Below are 26,659 nucleotides of genomic sequence, written 5' to 3'. Positions count from 1 at the left end.
TCAGTGGGGAAGAAGTGCCTTTCCTCTATCCAGGTGAAAAAGAAATTACAGCTTAAGAACATCAGCTACTTAAAAGGCAAAAAACCAGGCAAGAACCAGGAGTTTAGTTCTGAACACTGACTGTCTCAATCCTTGTGTGATGAATAGTGCAAAATGTTGTGTGGTCTATGGTCTCCCTTCTGCCCACTGTTAGTGATTCCAGTGTTGGATTGCAATTCGCAAGCACACTAGAACTGCTAGAGGATTGGGTAAACCAGGTAATATGTTAATATTCCTTTAGAGATGTTTTAGGGAACAGAAAATGTGCCAGGTTGGTTAATAGGAATCTTTCTCTGTCTAAAGAGTTGTGAAAGGTTGTAGAAGAGGTCAAGTCTGAATGGAGTGAGGAGGCAGAGACAGATGTACACAGTAGTGGATATAAATCTGGTCACCCAGAAAGTGTTGACTCAGCATTGCCTTACCTGTGATCGAATGCTGTAGGTACGTGGCAGCCAAGTGCCCCGATCATTATTGGTTCTTCCTGGGCTTGTAAGAAGTAGAAACTTTCTTCTTGCTTTATATCCAAGCTCCTATCTATTCAACCCAAAGGAGGAGATGAGTATTTGTATTCTGTCCAAACTTCTGCATCCCTGAGGTTTGCAGTAGGCAACTGCCATCATTATTAACGTGGAATGTTTAAATCTCAGAAGTTGCAAGCGTGGTTAAGAAACGCTGCTCTTGTGCTTGGAGAGCAGTTATCCAGATATCCAGTAGCTGATATGCTTTCAAGAGGTCATCTGAGACATCAAATATGGAAAACGAGGGATACCTGCCCCTGTTTATCTAGTCAAGTCTCCTAGTAAATGAGTGTCAGTTTAAGCCAGTAGTGAATTCTGTCTTGGCAAGGGCCTATTTGCTGTCAGATTCTGTTGACTTTATGAACTTTTATAGAAGCCTCGTTTTGTAAGTGTGGTACTGAGAAAGCTTCCTGGCTTCATACACTTCCATGATATGAGAAGAGATTTCTGTTTTTAAAGCTTCTTTGTTGGCTAGGTAACCTCAGTCTGTTTTTTGGCAAGCATTCCGTACTTTTTATGGCTCATCCAACAAAAAGATCCTCTGGTGTCTGATAAATAACCTAAACAGTATTTACAAGACTATTTCCTTAAACCACCACAGCTATTAAAGTTGTAACAGAGAGATCATCTTTTGCCCATGTGAGTCCTTCAGCCTATCCCAAGACCCTTGATGAATGAGCTTTAGTATATATACATGTAGTAAGAACTAATGTCAGCATATTTAAGGACTCAGCAATCAGTTGCATGGTTAAGTCTTGTCAGAGAACATTTAAATCTCAGAAAACAAAATTGGTGAAATCTTAAGTCAGTCCTTACCACTATGATTTAGAGTTCTTTGGCTCTCGTAGTACACCCCTGCCATTTGGAAGGGGTGTATCTTGACTGGGTTTTGCACTTTTCTTTTTGGAAAAATAACATCTTAATAAGCCAATGCTGCTTGGATTTTTCTTGCCCAGTGCTGATAATAAAAGGTTTTCCAAATGCTGGGGCTCATCTGCTGCCTCACAATGTGTGAGAATTTTCTGTTCATTGAAATGAGGTGAAAAAGGGCACTTCAGGAAATCAGGTTGAAGGGAGAATCAATGAGATGTAACTGATAAAACCGTGAAAAGGCATTTTGTAATATGTGTTAAAATGTGATAACATACAAGAATCTTAGATCCTGAATCAGTAAATGAAGCATATACACATCATGTTGTATATGCAGTTTAATTCCGTGCAAGTATTAAACTGTTTCTTTAACTCTTTGCCACTTCTTAAGCAGGGCTTGTGTGTGTTGGAGATTTTCTCCTTTCCTAGAAAACATCAGTGAGAATCCTACGAGTTTTGCATCTGCTGTGGCACTTAAAAGCAGAACACGCAGGATTTGGCTGACACAGGCAAGCACTCTGCTTCCAACATCCAGGATGTTATCAGTTGTTTTGGAAGAACTAAACTCCTCAGCACAGTTCTTTGTGGTTAAGTAAAGGATTAAAGACCTGATCCAGTGCCCTTGGAATGAAATTTAGATCTGGCAGTAAGAACAGCTCAAATCTTTTTTGGCTTTGGTCTCTTGAGGGAATAAGAGCAGCAGATGCTGAGCTCTTTCTAAAGATCAGTTCCCTCATTTTCAGTGTATGGGGTTGTAGCTTTTTACTGCGTGGGCTGGGGTTTGTTTTGGTTTGTTTCTTTATTCCTGTTTTAGTTCACATCTTATAAAAAAAACCCAAACAAGCCAACACTGTGCCCTCTGAAATAAAACCCCAAAGAACAGGATCCAGTTTAATTTTGTTTTAAAAAGAAGAAAAATCCTGTTAACTTTAAAAAGGCTCCAGGAATAAAAACTCTCAGGAAGAGATTAGTATGCTGCTGTTCTTTCACTCCCTGTTACTGAAGTACAGTGGTTTAGGTCATATCACTTGCTATTTTTTTTGTTAAGGATCATGTAAAAGGAGGGAGCAAGATAAAGGACTTGGTATGTTAAGGTTTGTTTTATTCAGGACCAGGGATAATACATACTAGAAAGGGAGCCGGAGATACATTATGGGGGTTTTAAATGTTTTCTGCTTGGTCAGAGCAGGAGGGAGGGAGGCCAGGGGAGCGCAGCCAACCTGAGCAGTGCTAATCCAAACCATACACTGTATTTTTGGAGCTTGTGTGTCTAATGTGATCTCTGTAGGCAGAAAAGTGGCCTAGGCAGTACTGGCCGCTTAACTCTTCAAATACTAAAATGCATCTACAGCTCTAGATGTACCCTCTGCTCCCTATGGGCTAGAGGCATTGGGGTGCAGGTTACCTTCTAATGGATGAGAGGTATTACTCAAAGTGTACTAGTTTCTTGATATAGTGGATCTGAAAAGGAGCAGAATTGTATGTAATTTCTGCATTGCTTCTGTGCACTTAACCCATCTTTACACGACTGTTTGGGACCCAGGCTCTGCATGGAAGTGCAGTGTTGTTGGATGTGCAGTGTTGCTAATGGCACGCTCTAGGTTCTCTGCAATGTTGCCTGGCCATGGTTGATGCACGAGGTATCATGTGTGCATCCGTGTGCATGTTATGCTATGGCAGTGCAGATGATTTTGTCTTCAATATTAGGGAGTGCAGAGATACCTTGGGATGGAATTTTTGACCTTGTTTGTATAGGCTGAAGCTGAAGCGGGTCTGATGAGGCAAAGGACAAGACCTGATTAAGCCGTTCTGTGATTCTTGAGTTTGTATATGCTGGGGTCCAAGGTTAGTTTGAAATGAAGTTAATGGATATTGCTGTAACCATCACAAACTTTCATCTAAATGTCTTTTTGGTTAATCTTTATGATAACTTTCCAAAGCAAAGGGTGGCTGGTTTGTGTTTGCAGAACTTGTTTGCTTTAGCATCGCTGCTGCTGCCAGCTCGTTAACTTCATTTTTATTTCTTCTGATTTATCAGGTAGAATTGTTCTTAACCCAGTTCAGTTGGAACCAGCCCCACATGCACGTACGCATACCATCTGAGCAGGAATCTTGGTGGAACGCTTGAATAGCAATGGGAAAGGTAGCCTCCTGGATGGTAAACACAGCTTTGACACTGCATTCCTGCTCTGAATGTAACTTTAGTATGAGCAGGCTGAGCTGGGGCAGTGAGTAACTACCACGTTTTAAATATTGACGTTCAAGTGCTGGAGGCTTTGGCAAAATGTCAGTAACCAGAACGAAGGAAGGGAATGTCACTTTTTGTTCTTCCTTGGTCATCCGTAGACAGTACAATTCCTCACTTGATCAGGCTTCTAAGCAGCAGAGCAATTCAAGGGCTGCATTAACACGGCTATGGTCCGTGTATTATAATGCTCTGCTCAGATCCGGGCACTGGCAAAAAAAGGATGTGAATATGGACAATATTATTTAACCAAGGCTGTTGAAACTTCTAAAATTGACCAAAAGACAGGTGAAAATGGATTAGTGCAGAAGCGCCTGGGAATCCAGAGTTGGTCTATATTAGAAAAGAAATATATAAGATTATTATATACTCTATCACCTGACTGTGTTGTCCCACGCCTGTGACAATCGCCTATTGTGGAGGCTAAACGTAAGCTACATCTCCTCATGAGAGGATTCCCATGACTTTGTATTGTAATAGCTGGTGTGGTTTGAAATGAAAGAGTAAGTAATACTAGAGAGAACCAATATTTACAGGATCAGCTGGAGTAATACCATTATGTGAGCAGCCCAGATAGTGATGTGATGAACATGATATAAATGCCGAGATACAGATTTTCATTCACAACTGTCTGAAGTGAAAACTACGAACTCCCAGGCTCTTCATGCTTGTAAAGATGAGCTTGAAAGCGTGTACCATAAAATGCAGTTGGCTCCTCTTTTTCCTCTAATGAATAAATAATCAAGAATAAACGTTTCACACTTTAGAAATCAGAAGGAAAGGTCAAATAGCCTTTTTAGAGGGCTCCTGTAGCGGATACATCTTTAAATGCTTAAATAGTAGACTTAAAATCTATCAGGCGTTTGTGGAAATTAATTTAGTAATTGAGCTGTCTTTGGTCTAGACAACCTGCTTTTAAGTTCTATTCTGTAGAGAAAGTGCATAATAGATTAGCAAAAGAAGGGCAGAGATGCATTGCTCCTTGTTTGATCCAGGTGGCAGAAATCAGCCATGAGAGCAGTTGAATCCATTGGAAGCAATGATGTGGTCATACATAGGCATCATTTATATCTTCAGCAGAAGAGATGGAGGTGCTGAAAATGGTTCTGAAGTTTGTCACTTAAGTTTTGTGTGAGGTTTTGGAACCTCTTAAAGTATTTCTGCTCTTTCTTAGTATTCATCTAACCGCTTTTCCTTTGTTTCAGATATGTTGTAGTTGCTTTATCTTAATATAATATTTATATAATGAATTTTATACTAACCATCCCTGGAAGAGGATGTCTCACCTGCAGCACCTAGTACGTAGGACTGCAACAAGTTCAATGGTGGTTTAGAAAAGGAATTGCTATTCTAAATCAGTTCAGTTTGAATGATGGGTGTTACTGATGTGGTATTTTCTTGGCCTCACTGAAGACATTGATCCTGCTTGTGGAGATTAGTTGGCAATGATTTGAAGTGTTCAGGGAGTGAGGAATATGCAGGTATACCACAAACACTGGAAAAGCCAAAACCACAGAACAGGGGGGTTGTAAGGGGAAACCTGAAAATGCGTATTTTTAGTAAAGGATTGAAATAAATGCTCAGTAAGACCAAGAGAAGTGCCCAGTTTGGCTTTGGGTCAACACAAAACACCAGTTTATTCTAAATGCAAAGAAGTATTCAAATCGTTGTGAAAGTAAAACCCCAAATCCACTCCGGGCTATTTCATATCAACTTTTAGAGGAGAATTGGAGTCAGGTGGTGATTGGAAAAGAACGATTTTTCTATGACATGTTTCTATTTGCAGTGTTTCTTTCCTGTTGTTGCTATTGCTCAGGCATGCGGTTCCCTAAATAGTGGGAAAATGGTGGAAACCTCTGAGTTGGTAGAAATCCTGATGGCTCTGCTTTTCCTGCTTGCAGCGAGTGCTGATGGGGTTGTCAGAAGTCCCAAGGCACATTTGTAGTCAGTTTCTGTAGTGTGCAAAGTTCAGGGGTTTTAAGTCTTTCCTTGTGTCTTTGCTTTGGTTTCATCTTCCCTTTCACTGCCCACCCACTGCCCATCCTATCAGTTCAGGCTGTTGAACTGCCTTTTCTAAATCCCCTTCACTGGGGTGTGATGTGCGCATGTTGGTGATTGCCTGTTCTGTGATCACAGGCTTGATGCCTGCTTCTGGAGAGGCTGCTCTAAAAATCTATGGGGGAGAGTGTGGAAAAGTGTTTGCAGAGTTCAGGTTTACTGTGGAGATGAGGTATAGGGGAAATCAGAGGAACAAGAACATGCCGTGAGGTAATACGGTTGTGGCTTCAGTAGGTTCTGTCCCTTTACAGCAGTTCTATGCTGAACTGATTTGGTGGATTTCCAGAAACACTGAGATTATTTTCTTTGTTCTTTTTCTTTTTTTTTAAGGGATTTTTGGGCAGGAAGCTAAACATGTTTTAAAAATGATGCTAATTTTCTATTAAAAATAGCAATGACAATGTGAAGGTGAGGGTTCTATCACTTTTCTGTTTAATTTGGGAGCTTTGAGGATCTCTTTTACCCAAGCTTCCTGTTTTCATTTTTATTAGAAAAACAAAAGTGTGATAAATTTAGGTCTGGTTCTTCTGTTGGTTGGGTTGTTTGGGGTTTTTTTTCCTCCCAAATAAGGGTGATTCTAATTGTTGTCTATGGGGGTTGCACGGAGTTAATACTAACAAGATGTTTTGAGTATTCATATATGGGGAGAGATGGGCAAAGAAGCTTTCACATCAGACTTGCCTGGGGTGGGGGAGAAAGAGCAGCTAACGTTTAGGCATAGCTTTGTGGTTATGGTGTGAGTCACAAAGACTTAGGCCATCTGACATGTACATTACAAACAGTTGTAAAAACATACCGTCGGATAGCCACAATGTGTAGTGGGCTGAGTTAATGTTATTTTGAATCCCTAATGTTGAGGCTTTTTGGCACAGTGAGTGTAACACATGGGATGCTGTATCACTGCTCTGTTTCGTGTGACGCTGTTGTCCCAGGTGGACAAAGGTCTCTTCTGACCAGCCCGGGAGTGAAGTTTTAATCCTGCCTTTCATTTGTTCAGTGTTATCTACCTGCCCTGACACCAACCAGGGCTTTCTACGGAGTCGGGATTTAAATAGACTTTGACAGAATACATTGATGTGATTAAAGTTGTTGTAATTATGCACAGTGCTTTATAATACACATGCTGGGGGTTTGCAATAGCCAGTATATAGAACATGAAGTTTGCAGCAGGTTAGACTTAGGTTTAAATATGTTTGTGTCTTCAGGTTTTCCTTAATGTCTCTATTTAAATCTCTAATTGCGTGGGTTAAATTTTCCCCAGTGTGAACCGTTCATGAAGTTAGTTTTGAATCTGTGGGATCTGTACCTTTATCTGAGCATGACCATGTAGAAATGAGTCTTTTATCTTCCTGATGTTTCAGGTGCTGTTAAAAGTTCTTGGGAAGCTTGTTCAGAACTTGAATTCCTGTGTTTTATTTTCAGTCTTTGAAAGTAACGGCTTTTGTAGTGGATGCTTTAGCTTCAGTCTCAGCTCTGAAGGAGACATTACAAACATTTAATGACTTTAAAAGATGCTTTTTGGAGTCTGTATATTGAAGAGGGGTTTTTGTGTTTTCATTTCAGAGGGGTTTTTGGTGGTTTGGTGGTTTTTTTGTGGTGGTGGTGGTCTACAAAGCCACAAAGATGAGCTTTTTTCCCCCCACCTCTGTAATAAATGGTGAGCTTTAGAGTCTGGTTCAGATTCTGTTTAATCTTAGCTTTTACATAGTTAAGATTTCTGTGTTTAAATTCCCTTGCAAAAATAATATATTCCATCCATTGCTTTTTACCTGTTTGTAAGTCCAATATTAAGACTCTTGGGGCAGTTGGTGAACAAGCTATGAATGGCATGTTAAAATAATACTCTTCCCCATACATAGCACTTGTAACCAGTGGGATTTGGTTTGAGAGGCTGTGTCTGCTGCACTGAACATAAGAGGAAAGTACTTTTCAGAGTGTGCAGAGAATGGCACAGGAAAGCTGAATGTGCTGGGGTTTTGGGGGGGGGGGGGGGGGGAATTGTTAGGGTTTCTTCGAATGCAGGTACTGAAAGTCACAAAGAAAACCAGATTGTCAGATGTCTTGATTATCCCAGTTACCACTCAAATGATTTGCAGCCACAAGAGCTCAGTATTCATTGATGCTTTTATTTAATGATGGATTTAGTTGTTCAGTCCTTCACTGGCCATTTTATAACTTTTGGGGTTGAAGACTTACCCTGCTATATTTAAAGATCCTGTTAGCTGTGTTTCTCATGTGCAATTTTTTTGTGTGGAAATTCCATCCAGTTTGTAGTGCTCTGATAATGATCAGAATTCTGCAATAATGAGAAACAAATCAGGGCTGGAACAGGCAAATATTTGGGCTTTTGAGCCCCCAGAGTAATATTCTTAATCATGCTTTTGTTCATAAATGCAATGAGCTTTAGAATGGGAGAAGCTGAAACCAGCCCAGGCAGGTGTTAAGCGCAGCTCTCACAAGGTTGGGTTATAGATCTTCAATTCTTTGTGTTGGTCTGCTCAGAATCTCTCTTCTCAGATTTGGGCTTTAATGGGTGGGTGATTCCACAACTCAGACATCCAGATGTAACCTGTTGCTTAAATCTGATTCTGGTAGGCCCCAGCAGTACTCTTTTTTTACCCCTTATGCATCCCAGGCTTGCTCACTTCTCCTTGAAGTTGGTGTGTTTGGTGCTTCAAGATAACTGACAAAATCACTGTACCACAAACTTGGGGTGTTTGGTTATACCTTTGGAATGAAGCCTGCAGAAATGTAGAGCACTTCAGTGGTCCAAAAGCAGGAACATTTTCAGCCTCATCAATTATTTTTAATATTAAAAGTCAGCAGATGGAGCCAAAGGCTTGTAGAAAAATGACTTGTGCTGAATGTATACGAAACCACAAAGCCCACTAAGTTTAACTAATAATGGTTCTTCTGAAATTTGACAGCAAAGCTATTTACTTGCATCCCTTATTTATTCCTGGTCTCTGTAGAGCAAGAGCTCACCCTTTCCTGTGCTGGGGAGCCTCACAAGGCAAAAAGAGTGAAGTTTGAGTGGGAACCTGATTTTCTCTGCAGACTTCCATCCGTGGCCGGTTTCCTGCAGCATTGTTCAGCACTTTTATCAGAAGAAATGGTGTTATGTTTTGTCAATGTTTTCACTTCTCCCATGAGCGCAGTAATTGGAATCCACTGGTGAGGGTTAGGTTGGAATTCGTTACAACCTCCTCTTCGTTACTGTGGTGCTGGTGAGGCACTGGGGTTTCATGTTTTCCTTCTGCAGCAATGAAATAAGCCTTCGCCTTAAATAACATGTCTGACTCGATATTCTTATAGGCTAACCCTCTGCTTTTGTTAAGTATTAACGTGCTTTTGGGCTTTTAAATAATATCTTCAGAAAAGCCAAGGGGTGGGATGTTTTCCAAGCCGTGGGCAATTTATCCCACTTTAATAAAATAAAAAACCCCATGGGCAATAAGTGGTACCTTCCTTTTGCAGGAAAAGGGATAATAAAGTGTCATAGTTACAAAACACTGTATCCAAAGGGGATGCGAGACTTGGTGATGCTATCTGCATGGAGAATATTCAGTGGTGCAGTGTTGCCTTTTAGTAAAGACACAAAAGTGTCCATGTTAAGTGGCTAACTTAATTTTAAAAACTTTATCCTCTACATGTAATCTTCTGAAGGATCATTAAACATAAATATGGAGTGAGTGGTGGATAAATATACGCTGAAGTACCGTATGTATTCATTTCCCCCCCCATTTTTGAGGTACTAATTCTTGAAGCCATGTCTCTCAGGTTCAGAACAAGCATCTCCTTATAGTGACTTTGGAAACTTGGCTTACTGGCCAAGTTAAAAGCTTTCCTTATTTTTCTGTTTATCTTCAGCCTTAGCTGTGTTCAAGTTATCTTTCCTCCACTCCTCCTATTGAAAGACAATAATAAAACTAAAGCCAGTTGTACCAGCTTGCTGCCTTGATTTCCTCTGATGGCCATTGGTGGTAGCAGCAAGAGTTGCCAATGTTCCAACATTGGCATTTTTCTTCTGAATGATCTGATCAGCTCTTTACTAATTCAGTACCTTCATTGTAAATAAAGGTAACCAGGCACTTCCAATAAACATAGGTTTAGTTTTTGAGCCATTTAACTGTGCCAAAACCCTCCTGAAAACCAGGGCTGAAGAGAGCATCCCCAATTCCATCTTGGGCCAGTCTCCTAAAACTGCAGATAACACGTAACAGTGAGACTGCAAGGTTTGGTTATCTTCTATATTTACTATTTACTGGACATTTCTGAATCACTTTAAATCAAGACAGTGCATGCAACATCTCTAATATATCAAGAGAGAAAGTCATGATGCCGTTCTGTGCTGTTGAGGAAGTACAGAGTCCCTCAGTATCTATGGGGAATGGGAGCACTGAGAGTGAGTGGCTACAGTGAAAATCTGCAGATGAGACCTGGTCACTAAGAAATCCCTATAAAAACTGATGGAACTTTTAAAGCTGCATTGGTTAAAAAAGAAAAATCCTAAATAATATGGTGAATAAGGAAAACTGTTTGCATGCTGGATATGTTAGAGGAGCTTCTTTGGGCTGGATCCAGTCATCTCAAAGAACCTGTGGCCTGCACATTTTAGATGACAACTTGAATATAGGAAAAAAAAAGGTCCTAGCTTTTAAGACAGTGAGGAAGTGACAGTTGCTGTGTCCCAGCCCTGACTGCAGACAGAGGAGACACGTGGAATCTTCAGTCTTGGAATGTTAATTTTAAAGCCCGAACGTGGTGCTTTGAAATGTTATTGGCCGTCTCAGCAGATGTGACTGAGCACACAGCAGCGGTGAGACCTGAAGGATAGGAAGGGGAAGAGTCTGCAAGGAAAGAAGTCATAGAATCCCAGACTGGTTGGGGTTGAAGGGACCTTAAAGCTCCTCCAGCTCCAACCCCTGCCATGGGCAGGGACCCCTTCCACTAGAGCAGCTTGCTCCAAGCCCCTGTGTCCAACTTGGCCTTGAACATTGCCAGGGATGGGGCAGCCACAGCTTCTCTGGGGACCCTGTGCCAGGGTCTCAAAAGAAGAGATCATAGATACACATAAATAGAAGAGAAAAAAACCTGAAACTAAAGGGAGGAAAGTCTGGTTTTGGATTGTTGCAGTACTGTATAAAGCATTTAAAGGTTGGTCTTTGCTATGTGAAATACTTTTATGTGACAGCATTAATGACCCACTCTTCTCCTATAAGCTGCAGATTCTTCACTTTGACCAAGTGTCCATCATTGGTGATCTGCTGTCAGGTATACCTGGCTCCTCTGTTACCTGTGCACGTTGCAGGCTGAGTGAGCCTGTTTTCAGGGTCCCTCCATGGACCACATTTAGCTTCCTTTTAAAAGACCCATAATGGATTAAAATGATTTCTAAATTGACAGCTGGTTTCCATCTTTCCCTCCTGACTGATGACTGTTTCCTTATCGCTGATACATAAACTCCCAGAGCTGATCTGCCTCAGTTTTCTTTTTAAAGGTATTCTGACAGAGTGAATCCTGAACCAAATCAATAAATAAAAGCACCAGCAAAAGGGAAATAACATTTTGTTCATAGTTTATTCTGATTATTTTGGTAACTATCCCATTAACCAGCAGAATCCTATTGAGCAGTCGCTGTGCTTCGGTGAGACTTGCACCATCTGCGTGATGGGCTTGTTGCCTCCTGGGATCCAGGCGGTTTTCTGTGTTTCTGTTACAGGTGTCTGTGGTATTTGATACTGAAAATTAAGCAGTGTCTTTTAAATAAGAAATGAATTTGCACAGGTACTCGATACTGAAATACGTTGGTGATAGCTGTAATTTGTTTGGATCTTGATAAAGGTTTAGAAAATCATGTCAGAACTGTCACCAAAGTGCGTGTGTGTGTGTATAAAAGGAAGAATTATTTATTCACCTGATGACAGCTGAGAGGTTTAGGCAAATAGAAAGTGTGTTTAGAAGATAATAGTATGGAGTTCTGTCATTTCAATACAGCTCCTGGCTGTCAATGTCAGAATACACTAGGTGTGCTTGCAGCATGTACCAGGAATTCTTTCTTTTAGAACCAAGCCAAGGTTGTGTTCGAATTGAACAGCTCTTCCACTGCTGGTTAACTAATCCTTGGGAGGCAGAGAAGTCACAACTCTACATCTATTGCAAGTGCTGGTTGTACCAGAGGTGAGGGACCCTTTTCAGGACTTAATCAAAAAGACCTATGCAAACATGGGAGCGGTCAGTCACTACAGAGCCTGACATTGTTGGGGGATCCGTCGGGATCTCGCTGCTATCGCGGGCTCTTGTGCGCTGGAGCCCTTTTAATCCAGACGTGGGGCACGGGGTACACAAATTCATAGCAGCTGTCACAGCTGGGCTCTGCTCAGGTTTGGTCAAGACCCTTTGAACTTTTTATTTCCCACTAATGCCATTTAGTATGATCAATATAGGGACCTCCAGCTCCCAGGCCTGTTAATTAGGTGTCAAGTGTTGGGTTGGCCGGTGTCAGGCTGTAAAACACAAACACAGAAGAGACTATCAGTAGGGAAGAGAAGTGTTTATCGTCTGAATATGTAAGAGCCAGGGGTTCAGAAGAGTTGAGTCTGATATGTCCTTAGGGATCTTGAGAGTCTTTTGTTTCTCTCAGTAAGGTAAACGTATAGTTAAATAAGCATTTAACCATTGGTGCCGTTGAGGGCTGCAGAATAACCTAAAAGATCCAATTCCACTAATAATTTGATGTTGGAAAAGTACTTTTCTTACACCCCGCCATCCCCTTTTTCCCCCCGATAATAAAAAATGCCTTAATAATGGCTGTGGTAACTATTTGCATTGGGTTGTTTAAGATGGGAGTCCTGTCTTGTGTGTGCACATCTAAAGTGAAGCTTCTCCTAAGGCCTGACAAATGTTTATTTTCACTTGTGCTATGTGGCATTCAGGGAATAGGCAGGATAACTTAGATCTTCATTTCCCCATCTCAAAGAACCTCGGGAGTATTTTGAACTCCCCCATCTTTTGTTCTCTATCATTCAGGGAAGGGTAAATATGTAGAATGATATTTCAGCTTTCATACATTTTTTGGGTTCCTTTATTTCAGTCTTCCAGTGACAGAAAGGACTGGGGAGTTGAGTAGTTTGTTTCATCTCCTTTGAAGAAAACCTGAAATTTATAATCCCGGATCAGACCTTTCCTATAACTCACACAACTCATCCTGTTAACTGGTCTAATATATGGCACCGCTATTTCATTAAACAACATCCAGGAATAATTAGTTCAGCAACGATGCCTTGGAACAAAAGCCCTTGACTTCGTTTAACTTTATAAGTTGGTCTCTTTTGATCTGCAAGAACACATCTGGGGCCTTTAAGAAAGCAGAAAGAAAAATATTAGATGCTCAGTAAGGCCCTTGGTGAAGGGTTCAGAGCGCAGTAACCCTTTGGTACCAGGATGGAGCTCAGAGGCAAAAAAGCGTGAATGTCTTCCTTCACAAGGTATCACATGGCATCTCAATATGGTGAATGGTTTTGCTGGCTACTGGACACTGCACTTTTTGGCTTTATTTCCAGTTTTAGGAGTCTCTTCAGTCATTCCCCAGTTTTTCCCCTCTGTTTCTCTGCTCTTCCTCCCCCCAGCTGCCTATGAATGGATTAATTAGAATCATTATTGCAAACTGGATTTTTGTTTTACATCATGTATCTGTGCAGTAGAATTTGGGTTTGCTATATCAAACTTTGCACCCTGCTGCTCTGTTCCTTTAATAGCTCGGTATCGTTTGACAAGGTGATAGGGATAAATCCATTTTTTTTTTACTCTGGACATAACTGCTTAGATTTTGAAAACGACATACAATGCAGAGGATATAAATTTACTCATCTAATGACTTGGTTTAGGAATTGCTCCAGTTAAACTCTTTATTTGCCATGGAAAAAAAACCCTACCTCAAGGAAAAGCTGCAAAGGTTTTATACCCCAATTGTTTCTCATTTCATAAGCTAAAAAGTTGGCTGATAGTAACGAACTCTTTTTCTCTCCTCTCAGCAGAGGTAGCCTTTGTTTTGGTTGTAGTTAGTACGAGGAATTCACTAGGAGTGGTACCGTGTCATTTGATTTGTACTGGTGGGTGTACTCGCGTGTGCTGCCTTGCACTGGTGCTGCTGTATTTATATTCCAGGTATTTCCTAGAAAATGTACAAATCATCAGGGTGAACGTTAACGTTTGCCACTGCAAATGAAGCCTCCCAGATCTCGCGGTACTTAGTCACCACCTTTATTTCATTTTGTATAAATCATGGTTTCTGTTAATGAGCTTATTTTCAAGAGGGGACAGGAGAATTCTCTCCATGAGAAAGAAGAACTTTGTTCCTGTTTTTCCTCTTGACCTGTCAAAATAGAAGTGAAAAGAGCTGGAAAAATTATTTTTTCATTACAGGTTTTATTTTTAAATGCAGTTTTACGTTCACTTTCTGTTTGTTTTCCTTAGCGAGCCTTTAACTCCAAGGTTGTGACCCAGTAATGACCTCCTCTTTCCACTCTCGATTGCTTTTGACCTACTGCATTAAGTCAAAAGAAATAACCTAACAGAAGGGTAACCAGATCACTGCTGCCACACCAAGGAAGCAGGCAGGCTTTGGGATGCTCTTCTTTAATCTCTCTATCCGCAGAGCCTTCATTTTAATTTGCAAAATTGAACCCAGATCGAGAGCAGTAAAGCCTGAATACGGTAAATATTCATGCCTCAGTGATCTAGAGTGGCTCCATTACATTTCAGAGATTGGGAGAATTACCTTTTGGATTATGTATATTCATGGGCTGATTTTTATTTGAGATATACTGTTACTCGCAGTGGGCTACATGTCGCACATTCTACCCAAACCAGCCTTCTCACAAAGCTCCAAATGTTCCTTACATGTGAAAGTTTTACTTCCTTGCCCTATAGTTTCCTCCCTTTCATGCTTTTCAAAGGCTGGTGGTAAACAAATTTCTCTTAAAGAAGAAGGAAAAAAAAAAAAACAGTAGAAGTTCTTCTATAAAACCTTCAACCCTGTGTTTACTGTGATACATTCTTCTGTATGTGACTTTGAAGTCTTCAGATAAAAGTATTATTATTGTTCTAAACCTAAATCTATTTGGGGGGAAAAAAAAGAATTCAGTTCTTTTGGAAGCAGAAAATTCCAGACAGCCTTTCTGTAACCTATCATCTGCCTTGGCTTTGACTTCTTTTGGGCTTTTTTTTTTTATTTCCTTTGAAAAATGGTTTATTGAAACACTTTTTGATAAGTTGCAGAAATTTTAATTGGAATGTAAATGTTAAGCTTATTCTGTGTCATAGTTTTATTACGGGTCTGACATTCGCTGCCTAGATACTTGGTGGCTAAACTCACTGGCATTACATTCCGCTTTTAAAAGGCGTGCTTTTGTCACCTGTAGTGATAGGTGGCACAAGCAGCACTACTCAGTTTAAGGGTATTGTGTCTTAAGATTCCCTTTTTTTTTCTTATTACAAAAACCCCAGAGAGATTCTAGTCATTTGGAGATGGAAGGATGTGTAGTAGGTTTCTGGCTTCTACTTCCTTCCACACATCCTTGGAGTGTGGGGGTCTCTTCCTTACCTACCTCAGGCTCTTTTGGCCAGAGGACTAAAAGAGGATGTGGTCTTCCCTTATGTGAATAGTCACCCAAATGTGGAAGAGGCAATGCAGAGAGAAGACAAATGCACAATGGGGCTTGGTGCCCTTGGTGTTCCCTTTGTGAGTCCCAGGTAGAGGAGGAGATGTAAGGAGTGGAGGCCAAAGAGGATCTTAAGACCATGCAATACTGCAAGGGCAAGTCATGCGTGACCATCCCAATGGCCTTCTGTGTCAGAAAGTTTGGGTAGCATCTCACACAGCTTTCTCATGTGGAAACGGTGAGGTGCAGGTTGGATTTGGAGGGTCTGATGTGAGTTAAAAGCAAAGAATTTGGCATTCTTCGTGATTAGAAGTGAATTTCTGGACAGATGCGCTTATGTGATCTGAATTGGAGCTTTGCTTGTTTCAGTGAGTGTGCTTAGGCAGGGGTTGGGTGAAGACTAAAAATTGTGGTACCTGTCGGACAAGTGGGCAGTGTTTTTTTGGCAGTGTAGCTTGGTATCCTCTGACCACCAAGAGGTGATACTGGAAGCAGGAAGATGAGATGCCTCATTCTTGATTTGGGTCTTTAGAAGAGCAATTGGGAGGAAGGGAGTCCGTGCAAAAGCAGTGGATATGGGATGTACTCTGTGCAGTTGAGCATTTGCTCTTCCTCTTCAGCTGTAAGGAGGCACTTCTGCTGGGGTAAATAAGGTGGGGTTTCTTGTATTTGGCACTTCGCTTCCTTGTATGGTCAGTTTATGCCTATCAAGGCTGTGTTTCAGGCTTTTTTTAGTTACTTTTAATTCCTGTTTGTGTGCTGGTTGAGGCAGGCTTGCTCTTGGTGTGTTTCTAAACCTCGGGGCTGAAATGATGCTTTCTTCATTCATCCGTTCCTCATCCTTCCTGGATGTAAGTTTAAAGGTGCTGCTCTCAGCATCTGGGCTCTGAGATATGATCGTGGTTTTAAACTGGTTGTAGTCCTCTCCATTTGCATTGGAGTCTCTTTTTGTAATAGATAAGTAATACTCCTTTGACAAATGCTGCCTTTATAATCAGTATTTTCTCTAATAGATTATTGATTATAGATTATTGAGACTAATTATTTTAACTTTGAGTTCCTTGTCAGTGGTACAGGGAAAAGTAGGGCTGATGCATCTTTCCTATCAGAAAGATGCACTCGCAGCATTGGGAGCCAGCAGGATGACTAGGTTCTTATCTAAAGAAGCTTTGAGCAATGGCATATGGTTGATAACTTAATGGAAGTTGGATAAATAAAGGAAAAGAAGCTCTGACATATCAGGGGAAAAAGTCATTAGTGGAGTTTTTCTGTATCCTGTTTTCTGTTAGTCCATGCTTAACTGCTTTGAAAATCTTAGTGGGCTTGTCCTTTGGTCTTCAGAAACCAGGTTCTTGCCTTATATTGAACACACTTGTTTATCTCAAGGGCTGAACTGGTTGGGTGCTTTTGATTTCTGGTTTGCATTTTTTTTAATCGGCATTTGAAAAACATGAACTTCTTCTTTCTCACCCTTTTGAAAGACCTTTACCTAATGCTTGAGGAACATTAATGTGATTATACAAATAAAATTTAAACAGGGAAGCAAATCCCTCTGCAAGTGATGTAAGATTTCAACACATGGCTCTTGACTGATACGATCAGATATCATCAATTCCCTTGTGCTGTTTTGAGGAGACAAAACGTGAATGAATTTTAGTGAAGTTTGTAACGAGTTTTATACTGGTTTTCTGTGTTTACCTCCATTGTTTGCACGCAATAAAGTCTCTTATTAAAGTTACACTCAATATTGTTCACTCTTTTTAAGTGCATAATTCCCCCAAAGAAAAGTAAAACGTCTGTTGAATTGCCAAAATAGGCCTTGCACTGTTTTCATGGATAAGATGAGATGGAAGTTGTTTTGTAGAGTCGACTTTGAGGACAAGAATTGAGTGCTCAGGATAAATGCACAGATGGTGAAGATGTTGCTCCTAGCTGTTCTCAGTTATGAACTCCTATTGCTTAGGGCAGTGTGCTCCAAAGTGAGTAAGGTCATTCTGTTGGTAGTTCGGTGGACTCGGTGATGCAGCCCAAATTCCCTACTGGAAATTTGTATTGCTGTGAAGATAAAGAAAATACGTGGAAGTTTAGAGCTGTGGTGTAACTTGTGGGGACGCATGGGGAAAACGAGGTATGCAGAGGAGAAACAAATCTAAAGCTGAGGGCCAGTTGTACCTCAGTGCTTCCAGGTTTGTATTTGAAAGGCCAGACAAAACAAAGATGAATTTTGAGTCTCTTGAAGAAAACTCTACGTTTGGAGTATTTGAACCATGGACAAATGTCTCTGTCAGCTGGGGTCAGAATGAGAGTGAAATACTGTACTGGTGTTCATGGGCTGCTCAGCAAACAGGAAGCTCGTGATTTAAAGCTACTCTGGATCTTGTTACTTGATCCAGTGGGTACAGATCAGCTCACTGATTCACTTCTCTGCTGGTTCCATGTCTGACCTTTTGAAGGAGATGCAATTCCAGTTTGGTTCTTGCGTGATCTAATCCACATCCCCTCCTCTTGCCCTCCCCATTCTGTACCCTATACTGCTTTTACAAATGATTCTGGTACTGAGAACGTGTAGGAAAAAGAAGAAACAGGCTTGAATGTGATGTTCTCATTTCCTCCTTCTCTCCTCTACTCTGTCTATGGGAACTTCAGAAGAATAAATACCATGAATATAAGGGGAAGAACTGTTTGCATTTAGGATAAATATAGATGGGCTGATTAAATTGTCTGCAAGGTACTGGACAGGTATGAAGGGCTGATCCTTAGTAGGTTGAGTAAGGCAGTATCCTTCCCTTCATAATAATCCAAAGAGGTGGAACCCCATGTTAGTGACAGTGATGTTAGCCCTGAATTTATGAAAATTCAAGTCTTTACAAGAAAGCTTTGAGCTGTTGATCTTTAAATATATGGGAGGTCATAGACTGAGATGGTGATTAATGGCTTCTCTTTCTTGCTCTCTCAACAGGTGACAAAGAAAGTCAAGTCCATGCAGATGTTCCATACTCCTGTGACTTACGCCATGCAGGGTGACAGAGTGGGCATCTGCGTAACCCAGTTTGATCCCAGGCTGCTAGAACGAGGCCTGATCTGCACCCCAGAGTCACTTCACACCATCCACGCTGCAATCATTTCCCTGAAGAAAATCCAGTATTTTCGAGGCGCTCTGCAGACCAAGGCCAAGTTCCATATCACAGTTGGCCATGAAACCGTTATGGGACGAGTGATGTTTTTCAGTCCAGCCCCTGCTGACTTCAATAAAGAAGTTCAAGAAGATGCTTTTGATTTTGAAAAAGATTATCTTTATCAAGAGGTGTATTTGTCCAAGGACTCAAATTCTTCTGAGAACAAAGAGAATGACCAGGCAGGAGAAGTCCAGCTCCCAAGACAACAGTGGGCTTTGCTAGAGTTTGAAAAACCAGTCACTTGTCCTAAACTGTGCCTTGTGATCGGCTCCAAGCTGGATACAGATATCCATGCAAATACCTGCAGGCTGGCCTTCCATGGGGTGCTGCTCCAAGGCATGGAAGACAAGAACTACACGGAGACTTTCCTGCCAAAGCTGAAAGTGTACAAGCTGAAGCACAAAGAAGGACAAGTGGAAAGGGTAAGCTGCCTTTTCAGTGCTATACATGGGGAGGGGGAATTTTTGTTCTATGTAAATGCATATATTGGTGGACATTGAAATGTGAAGACTGCAAAAGGGGCCCTACAAGGATGCTGGGGAAGGACTTTTTGGCAGGGACTGTGATGATAGCATAAGGGAAATGTGTTAAACAGGAGACTCAGATTAAATATAAGGATAAATTCTTTACAGTGAGGGTGCTGAGGCACTGGCACAGGCTGCCCAAGGAAGTTGTGAATGTTCCATCCCAGGCAGTATTCAAGGCCAGGTTGGACACGGGGGCTTGGAGCGCCTTGCTCTAGCAGGAGGTCTATTTTCTGGACTCACTCCAACAGCTTCACGTCCCTCTTGTGTTGGAGGCCCTAGAGCTGGACCCACTGTTTGTATGCATAGAAATTGGCCTCGTGAATGACCAGTTGCCATCGACCAGGCTGTCTGCAGGTCAGGCTTGTTCTCTGGTTCTGCCTCCCGTGGCACTGCAGATACTCAGAGTTGGTGTTTTCCTTGATGCACGATGGTGGAGCAAGTGTCCTAAGAAACCCTCACGGTGTGAAGTCACAGGGGCACACAGGGACTTGGAATAGCTGGTGGGAAGAGGGCTGTGCCAGCTGGGGAAGTGCTTCCAGTCGGGAGCTGCTATTGAGCCTGTGCTCTTGCAGAGCAGCGAGCAGCAGGAACAGTTGGGTGGTACAGTGCCTTATTTTAGTACACAAAGTCATTGGCTCATAGAAAGTCTGAATCAGCTGGTCCCACCCTGTTGCTGATGGCTGGAGATTAGGATCACTCAATTTAGGGTGTCTGTTCTTGGCACTGCTGCAGGAAAGTTTCTTTTTCTGTTGAGCAAGGAAGCTACCCCCCCCCCCCCCCCCGAGGGAGGCATAAAAATCATCATAATAATTAAAAAATTCAGGTTACCTCCATGAGAAGTGAACTTTTCCTCCAGAGAACGCTGCTGGGGAAAATGAGCCCCAGAGCATCCCGAAAGGGAGGCAGGGGCTGTACCAGCTGCATTCCTGGGCTTAGTACCATCTGGGAACACGCATCCAGGATCGGGGTGCAGCAGGGTTTAGGAGCACCCCGTTGTAAAACACTGCTGCTGATGTGATGGGGGCTCTCCCCCTGCCTGCTGCTGGAATTAGAATCAGTTCCCTGTGGTTTAACTACCCGTTTACCCAGGAGAAATCAGGCATTTATGGTTTGGCTTTTTGTTCGCGCTCTGATTAATGTCAGAGCCCTGATGGAATAGTAAGAACTGTAAATTCATTAAGTTTCAGCACCACGGGGCTTTTCTTTTGGGCCCCTTGGGCACAGCACCCTCTTGGATTTTAAATTGGTGGGGTTTTTAAGGGTTTTGGGTGGGCTTTTTTTGGTGTTTGGGGTTTTTTAAATGAAAAACATTTATTCTCAAAGATTTGCTGGCTCTCGAAGAGCAAGTGTGATGGCTTTGCTGTTTCACACAGAAATCAGATCCATCAAGTGGGTAAACAGCATCTTTTATAAATCACATTTAAACTCGCAAACTGTGTTGAATTAGTGGATTTTAGTGAAAATTCACACTTCAGCTTCCAGCGTTTTCTCCTCTGCTCCAGTAATGATGAATGTCCTACAGAAATTCAGATACCCTTGTGCTCACCGTTTCCTTTTGGTACCCTGACTCTTTAATGTGGAGTGGAGCACTAGGAGGGAAAGAATCAAAGCCTGACTGTTGCTGTTCACCAGAGACTTTGAATTTACCTTGAGCCTCTTTTCACATCCTTGCTTATTTATCTGCTGATCTCTTCTTTAGGGATGTGTTCTTGTAGTACCTGAGAAATTTGGCTCTAAATTCTGTATCACTGCTTTTTGGGTGAAGCCGGTGTTGTCTGAGGTGCTGCATAGTGCAGGAAACCTGCTTCTTGCCATGCTGGGGTTGCAGCTTGGCTCTGGAAAAGCTGCATGATTCAAAGTGCAGTTACGATTTTTCTCTTGTTGGTTTGAACCGTTGTGTGTGACTGCTCCTGGTTTACTGCAGACCAGATTTGCTTTGTGGTTAGAATAAGTCTTTTAGGGGTTAGTTGTAAGGAAAATCAAAATCTGCCGTTCCCTCCGAGCTCGGAGGCGGAGGTTTGTGATTGCTTGACTTGATGGTTTTAAAATGATATGAAATACGAGTCCAGCTTTCCCCTGCAGAGAGGGAGGGGAGAAGTTCAGTGGAAGGAAGTTTCTGTCGAGCATCTTTCTGGCGTGGTTACAGGGAGGCAGAGACTGTCGCCCTCTGGACACTTTATTTATGCAGAGCCTTGGCTACCTGACAAATGCGCTTTCGATAGGAAAAAGAACCAGGCTGGCAACAAGTGGCTTGTGCTGATAACAGGGTAAAGGCAAGGCTGAGAGTGCTATTGTGAGCACCAGTGTCGCTTCAAGGAGTGCGATGTGGGAGTCCCTGTGAAAAAAGGGGCAAATGACATGCTGTGAAGAAGGTTTGTCCCTGTGAAGTGGCAGAGAGCAGTGGGGGTGAATGTGGGCTTGTTAAACTAGAGCAGGTCAGCAGCCCCTGGACCTGGATACTGAGGATAAACAGCAACTGCTGTCCTTGGTCTTCTCCTTCTGGAGAGCCCCAGCTCACCAGTCAGCTCTTGGTGGTTCTGTGGGCAGAGAGACCTGTATTAATCCCCAAACTGCTTTTGAAATACCTTCCTCTCAGTTCTACCTCTGCACAGCATTGAAGGTTGATGCCAGCCTGACTCGTGAAGCAGTTACTCAGTTCCTGGGATAAATCCCTTCTATTTATCACGTTATTTGCTCTTCGGCTTCCATGGCCATACGGGTTGAGAGCGGAGAGTTTCAACTGCAAGGTGAACCATAGAAGTGCATCATGCTTTCCTGCGTGACTCAGATATTCTGCCTGTTTTGCAAGTGTTTGCACCAGCAGGGTTTATCTTAGGATGGTTGCCACTGGGTCCTATTGTTGAGGATGCTCGTAAATCAGTAGCTTTGTCAGAAACAAAAGGAGAAGGAAAACCCTCTGCCTTGCTTACGTAGCACAGGCTGCACCTTCTGCACTTACAAGTTTGTGTGGTGAAAAACATACGCAAGTCTCAGCTGTGATTGTTTCCCATTTTAAGCATAGCAGAATGTTTCCGAAGAGAATGGGTTTGTCCTTCCTAAAGATGCTTTCTGTGTGTTCCTCTGACATTAAGAACTCATTTTCTCTGTGTGCTTTAAAGTTTTTAATGTATTTTTCTCATTATTTGCCTTGTTCTTAGGCTTTATCACACTGCACTTCTTTCTCCAGCAGTTTCCTTCCATGTCTCACAGCCATGGGATGTCCTGGTGTTACTCACAGGCACTCTGTTCCCAAGTTTTGTGGGTTGGTGGATAAAGAGTTTTCTTAGTGCACTCGTTCCTGTGGGGACTGAGGCCATTGTATTCCTTTCATGCTTATGTTTGGGAGGATGGAAGTGTCAGTTAGTGCTTAGTAACAACGTGTGACTGGTTATTTGAATATTGGTACTGTGTAAGGGTCCCCAAAGGGAAAAGTATTGTCGCAGGAGCAAGATGGGAAAGCAGGGTAAGTTACCAAGGTTTTAATCAGTGCATCTCTTCTGAAGCCTGAATGGAAAAGCAAAAGCAAGTGCACACTGTCAGGTTATGGGGAGCTCCTCATCATCCAAAACCCCAAAGTCCTGCTCCTCAGGGCTGCTGATTCTTCCATCCGACTTATTTCTGGATAAAGGATGTTTCATTGCCTTTCTGGGGCTGCTGCTGTTCTTACAGTGGCACTGCAGTACCAGCAGGATAGCAGGTAAAACACAAAGCCAGGCAGTGATGCTTTCTGGGTGACTGGACAAACCTGGGCGCAACGTAAGAGGGCCAAGCTACCCAGTGAAAACTGGGTGCTGTCTGCGGGAGCAACGGGGACCGCAGCAGGGCCGTGGTGGATGTCGCTCCATCCACTGTAAACATGCAGACGCCACAATTAATATTTTGCCTGCTTTGAAGTCTGCACATGAGTTTGTTTGGTTCTGCCTGGCTGCTGATGGTATGCTAAATACAGTCATAATACAGGGATGAAGGCACTCAGGTGAATAAAAGTGCACAGCACATTCACCAGTTAAAATGCACTGTAAAGCAGGAATATAAAAGATGCATTTATTTATTGGCTCTTGTTTAGGTTTTGAGTAAAAGGGTTTGAGAAGCTTAGCGGGGGAAAGAGGAAGGAGAAGGGAGGGCTGTGTGCTTATTAAACAAATACCAGTGCTGAGAAAGGAAGGGTGATGTTTGCTGTCTGACGCAGCATATGGATTAACACAGTAGAATATATGTGTCATAAAAGCATACTGGCCGAGCATAGAATCTGCTGCTCGCTCGTATGAGATGGGTGTCTTGTTCACTCCCAGCAAAAGAAAGGCTCTCTGCATGCGACTGGCCAGTAGAATTCTGCAAGGTTTGACTAACACCTATGGTTGTTACTTATATGATGACATTCAAAATGTAGACATGCTTTTTGGGCCTTGCAAGTGTATGGACAGCTGGTCTTGATTTTTCTGAGGTTGCGCAAGAGTCACCTGTGGGGGAATCGGTTTGTCAGCAAGGCAACCAGTGCTCCATTTTATTTATTGGAGCCAAAAATATATTAAGAATGTTACTTAGGTTGCAAAAATCAAGCACTTGGAAGTTCGGAAATGCCAGATTTACAGTTGCCTATGCAACATTAATTCTGTTCCCCTGTGCACTTAATAAGGCAGGGTTCCTGTGAAATTGTTTTGGATGTGGTCATGTAAAGGCTGTATCATGGGGCATATCAAAGAGGGATAGGAGTAAGGTTCTGTGGACATCTGGCATTTCTTAACTTCTTAAGTGCCCAATTCTGCAACTTAAATAACTGAGGTTTTATATAAATGTAATTTCCTCGGCGTTTTGAAAGTAAAAAGGTGAAGGGAAACTAAACGTACGTAATACTGAACTGTGGCCATCCCTCTCCTGCGCACCTTCACTCGGATTTGAGTTGTGCAGCAGTGTGGCGCAGGCAAGCGTTGCTTGGTATTAACAGACGTTGTTGACCAAACAGCAGGAGTCTGTAACCCAAGGGAGATGATGGACAGTTGGCCTTAGGCAGAGGGATCCCCAAACTGGAGCTGGAGGTGACATGGGAACGGGACAGCCTTAGGATGTTTGCGCATCCTTGTGGTGCCTTCAGCGTGGGATGCGAGTTTGTTCCAAGAGACATCTTTGTCCTCTTCTGCTGCAGCTCTCTGCAAGCCTGTCCTTGTCTCCTGCTTGAGTTCCAGTGAGGGTTTCGTTAAGCCCCTGTTCTTTGTCCCTCTCTGTTCTTTTCTCCCTCACGTTTTTGCATCCTCACATCCCATTGCTTTCCCAGTGTGTAAAGCTGTGTTTTTAAAAAGGAGCAAGAATTTGCAGCCTCCGGAATATTCCCATTTCTGACACATGGAAAGTGCTCGGGACTGTTCTTTAGAAATAAATGAGCTGTTCAGGGATCATGATGAAGATGTCTCAAGTGTACTTGTCCTAAAGTACAAAAATGCAATAAAAATTCTTTGTGTTCTCAGTGTTAGTCAGAGGTTCTTTTTGTTCTCTTTTTCCCCTCCTGTTGTTTTCGGCTTTGACTTCATTTATCAGTTTGAGAATAATCCTCAGACGCGTTTTTATCCTTTTTAAAGGGGGGCTTTATTTCTATTTAAACCCATAAAATTGTAGATTAAATCAGAAAAGGTTTTTCTTTGTCTCTCTGTGCGTCTTTCTAGTATTTAATATTCAGTGCTTTTGCTTTCTCTGTCTCAAACCGTTCCTTATTTCCCTTCTCATTCTGGCACCACTTTGGTTCTTCTGTGTTTCTGATCTGATACCCACCCCCCCCCACCCCCCATTTTGTTTTTTTTCCTACAGATATGTTAGGACACAGAGTTATTTGCTCTCAAGATGTGTGTGATGGGTTGTTGAGGGGTGTTCAGCTGATGGTAGTTTCCGAGTTATCTTATCAACTGGGGTGGTTTAACAGGCTGGGCAGTACAGCTTGTGGCCCTGCTCAAAGGGAAATCACAGTTATTTTCCTTGGAATTATACTATGGTTTGCACTGAGTTGTAATGTTAACTGTGGTTTTACAAACAATATGTGGTGGTGTAAGTGCTGCTTAGACGGGGTGTGTGAAGTGGTTAATGTTCCCTGTGAACTTGTTGGTATTAGCAGAGGTGGCGTAGGGTTGCTCGTGCTATGGTTAGAAAGGGCTGTTTACTTTTTCCCTGCAAGCACAAAAGCCGAGTGGGAAGGGATATTTCATAAACTCAGTGCTATTGTGTCCTCTGGTCTAAGCCATAAAACAAGAGTAACAGAGACGTTCCCTTTGAACTCGAAATCCCTTTCTAAGCTGCTGATCTAACCTAAGGGAGAGGGGGAGGTTGTACCAGCACTATTTTTCTCTTCTGGGTATTTCTCCCTCCCCACCCCTTTTCTTCTTCTTTTTTTTCAAGTCCTTAAGTGAGTTTGATGCAGCACCTCTGCCCATAAATTTAAGAAAATATTATGGTAATGTAGGTCAGTGAACTGAACCGCCACTGTACACCGCAGGGATTAGAGCAGGGAGGCAGCGCTCTCCCAGCCCGCCTGCTCCTCCAACAGTATAAACAAGAAATGCAAGGAGCCTTCAGCTTTTGCTTGCCCTAATCCTTTGTTTATGCAGCACTTAAACTGACTTTTGGGGTCGTCTCTGTCTGGCATTAAAGCCCTAAAGCTTTTTGAAGTTTCCCTGAAGTTAATAAAATTAGTCTGCCCTGGTCGCTGGGCCCCTTGCTGCCGCTGCGGCGCGGGCTGCGGATCCTTTCCTGCCGCTGCAGCGCTCGGCTTCTTAAGTTAATAATAGTTTATAACAAAAAAGAGGGAGAGGAAAGCAGAAATCTCCCAAAAGGCTGTTCAGCTAATAGGCAAAGTGATTGCCATTGTAGATGCTCAGAGAACTCAAAGGGGATTAACTTAAACCCCAGCGATTGGAGGTAAATTGCTGGTAAAGTAATTGGAAGTGTTGAGTTTCAGTTGGAGAGCACAACACGCGCTTCTGTGCCCGCTTACAAAGCAGGACTAAAACAAAAAAACTTGGATTTTTCTTTTAGTTTTCCCACATAAAGTTGAGAAAATGAGGTTTCCTTTGTAGCGGTTATCTCCCCTTCACCCATTCCTTTTATTGCAGAGATGGATCAGTTCTTGGTACAGCAGGCATCCTCTTATTTAGTCTTCGGGAGTGATCTGGTAATAGGCTGGCTGGGGGGACAGGCACAGGATGGGATACGTAGTATGTAGTGTATGATGTGTAGTATTTAGTGTACAAGACTAGGACTTTGGGTCATAAAGGTTTTATTCTGAAGGCACATGATGCACGTAACGCTTGTTCACAGAACTCGTCCCAAGTTCTTGCCGGGGAGGGCTCTGAACTGACCCATCGAGGCTGGTATGAGTGCTCACCCTGTAATTCCCTTTTAATTAAATTAAAGATACTTTGAAGTGCTCTTGGAAAAATAAAAGCTGTTTGTCTCAAAATCTGGCTTCCTGTGCCATTTTGGGGGGATAACTACAAAAAGTACATGAAAGATCCTCATTGGAGGGTAGGAGACAGACTGTGCCTCAACCACAGGGGTGAGGAGCACGGAGCGAGGAGGCAAA

At 42.4% G+C, this 26,659-nt stretch overlaps 1 protein-coding gene across 1 annotated transcript in view; it reads left to right on the top strand.

The window, feature by feature from the left end:
• EEFSEC (eukaryotic elongation factor, selenocysteine-tRNA specific) overlaps window positions 1-26,659 on the top strand; it is a 102,197-nt gene that overhangs the window by 37,343 nt on the left and 38,195 nt on the right. The window contains exon 5 of the mRNA XM_061456058.1: window positions 18,352-18,990. Coding sequence (XP_061312042.1) covers window positions 18,352-18,990 — 639 coding nt within the window. The remainder of the gene's footprint in view (window positions 1-18,351; window positions 18,991-26,659) is intronic.

Source organism: Pezoporus flaviventris, unplaced genomic scaffold, assembly GCF_033815535.1.
Source record: "Pezoporus flaviventris isolate CSIRO_AGI_PZ_B2104156 unplaced genomic scaffold, CSIRO_AGI_Pfla_v1 ptg000021l, whole genome shotgun sequence".
Taxonomy (NCBI): Eukaryota; Metazoa; Chordata; class Aves; order Psittaciformes; family Psittacidae; genus Pezoporus; species Pezoporus flaviventris.
The sequence above is the reverse complement of the archived record's forward strand: the minus strand, read 5'-3'. Positions and strand labels throughout refer to the sequence as shown.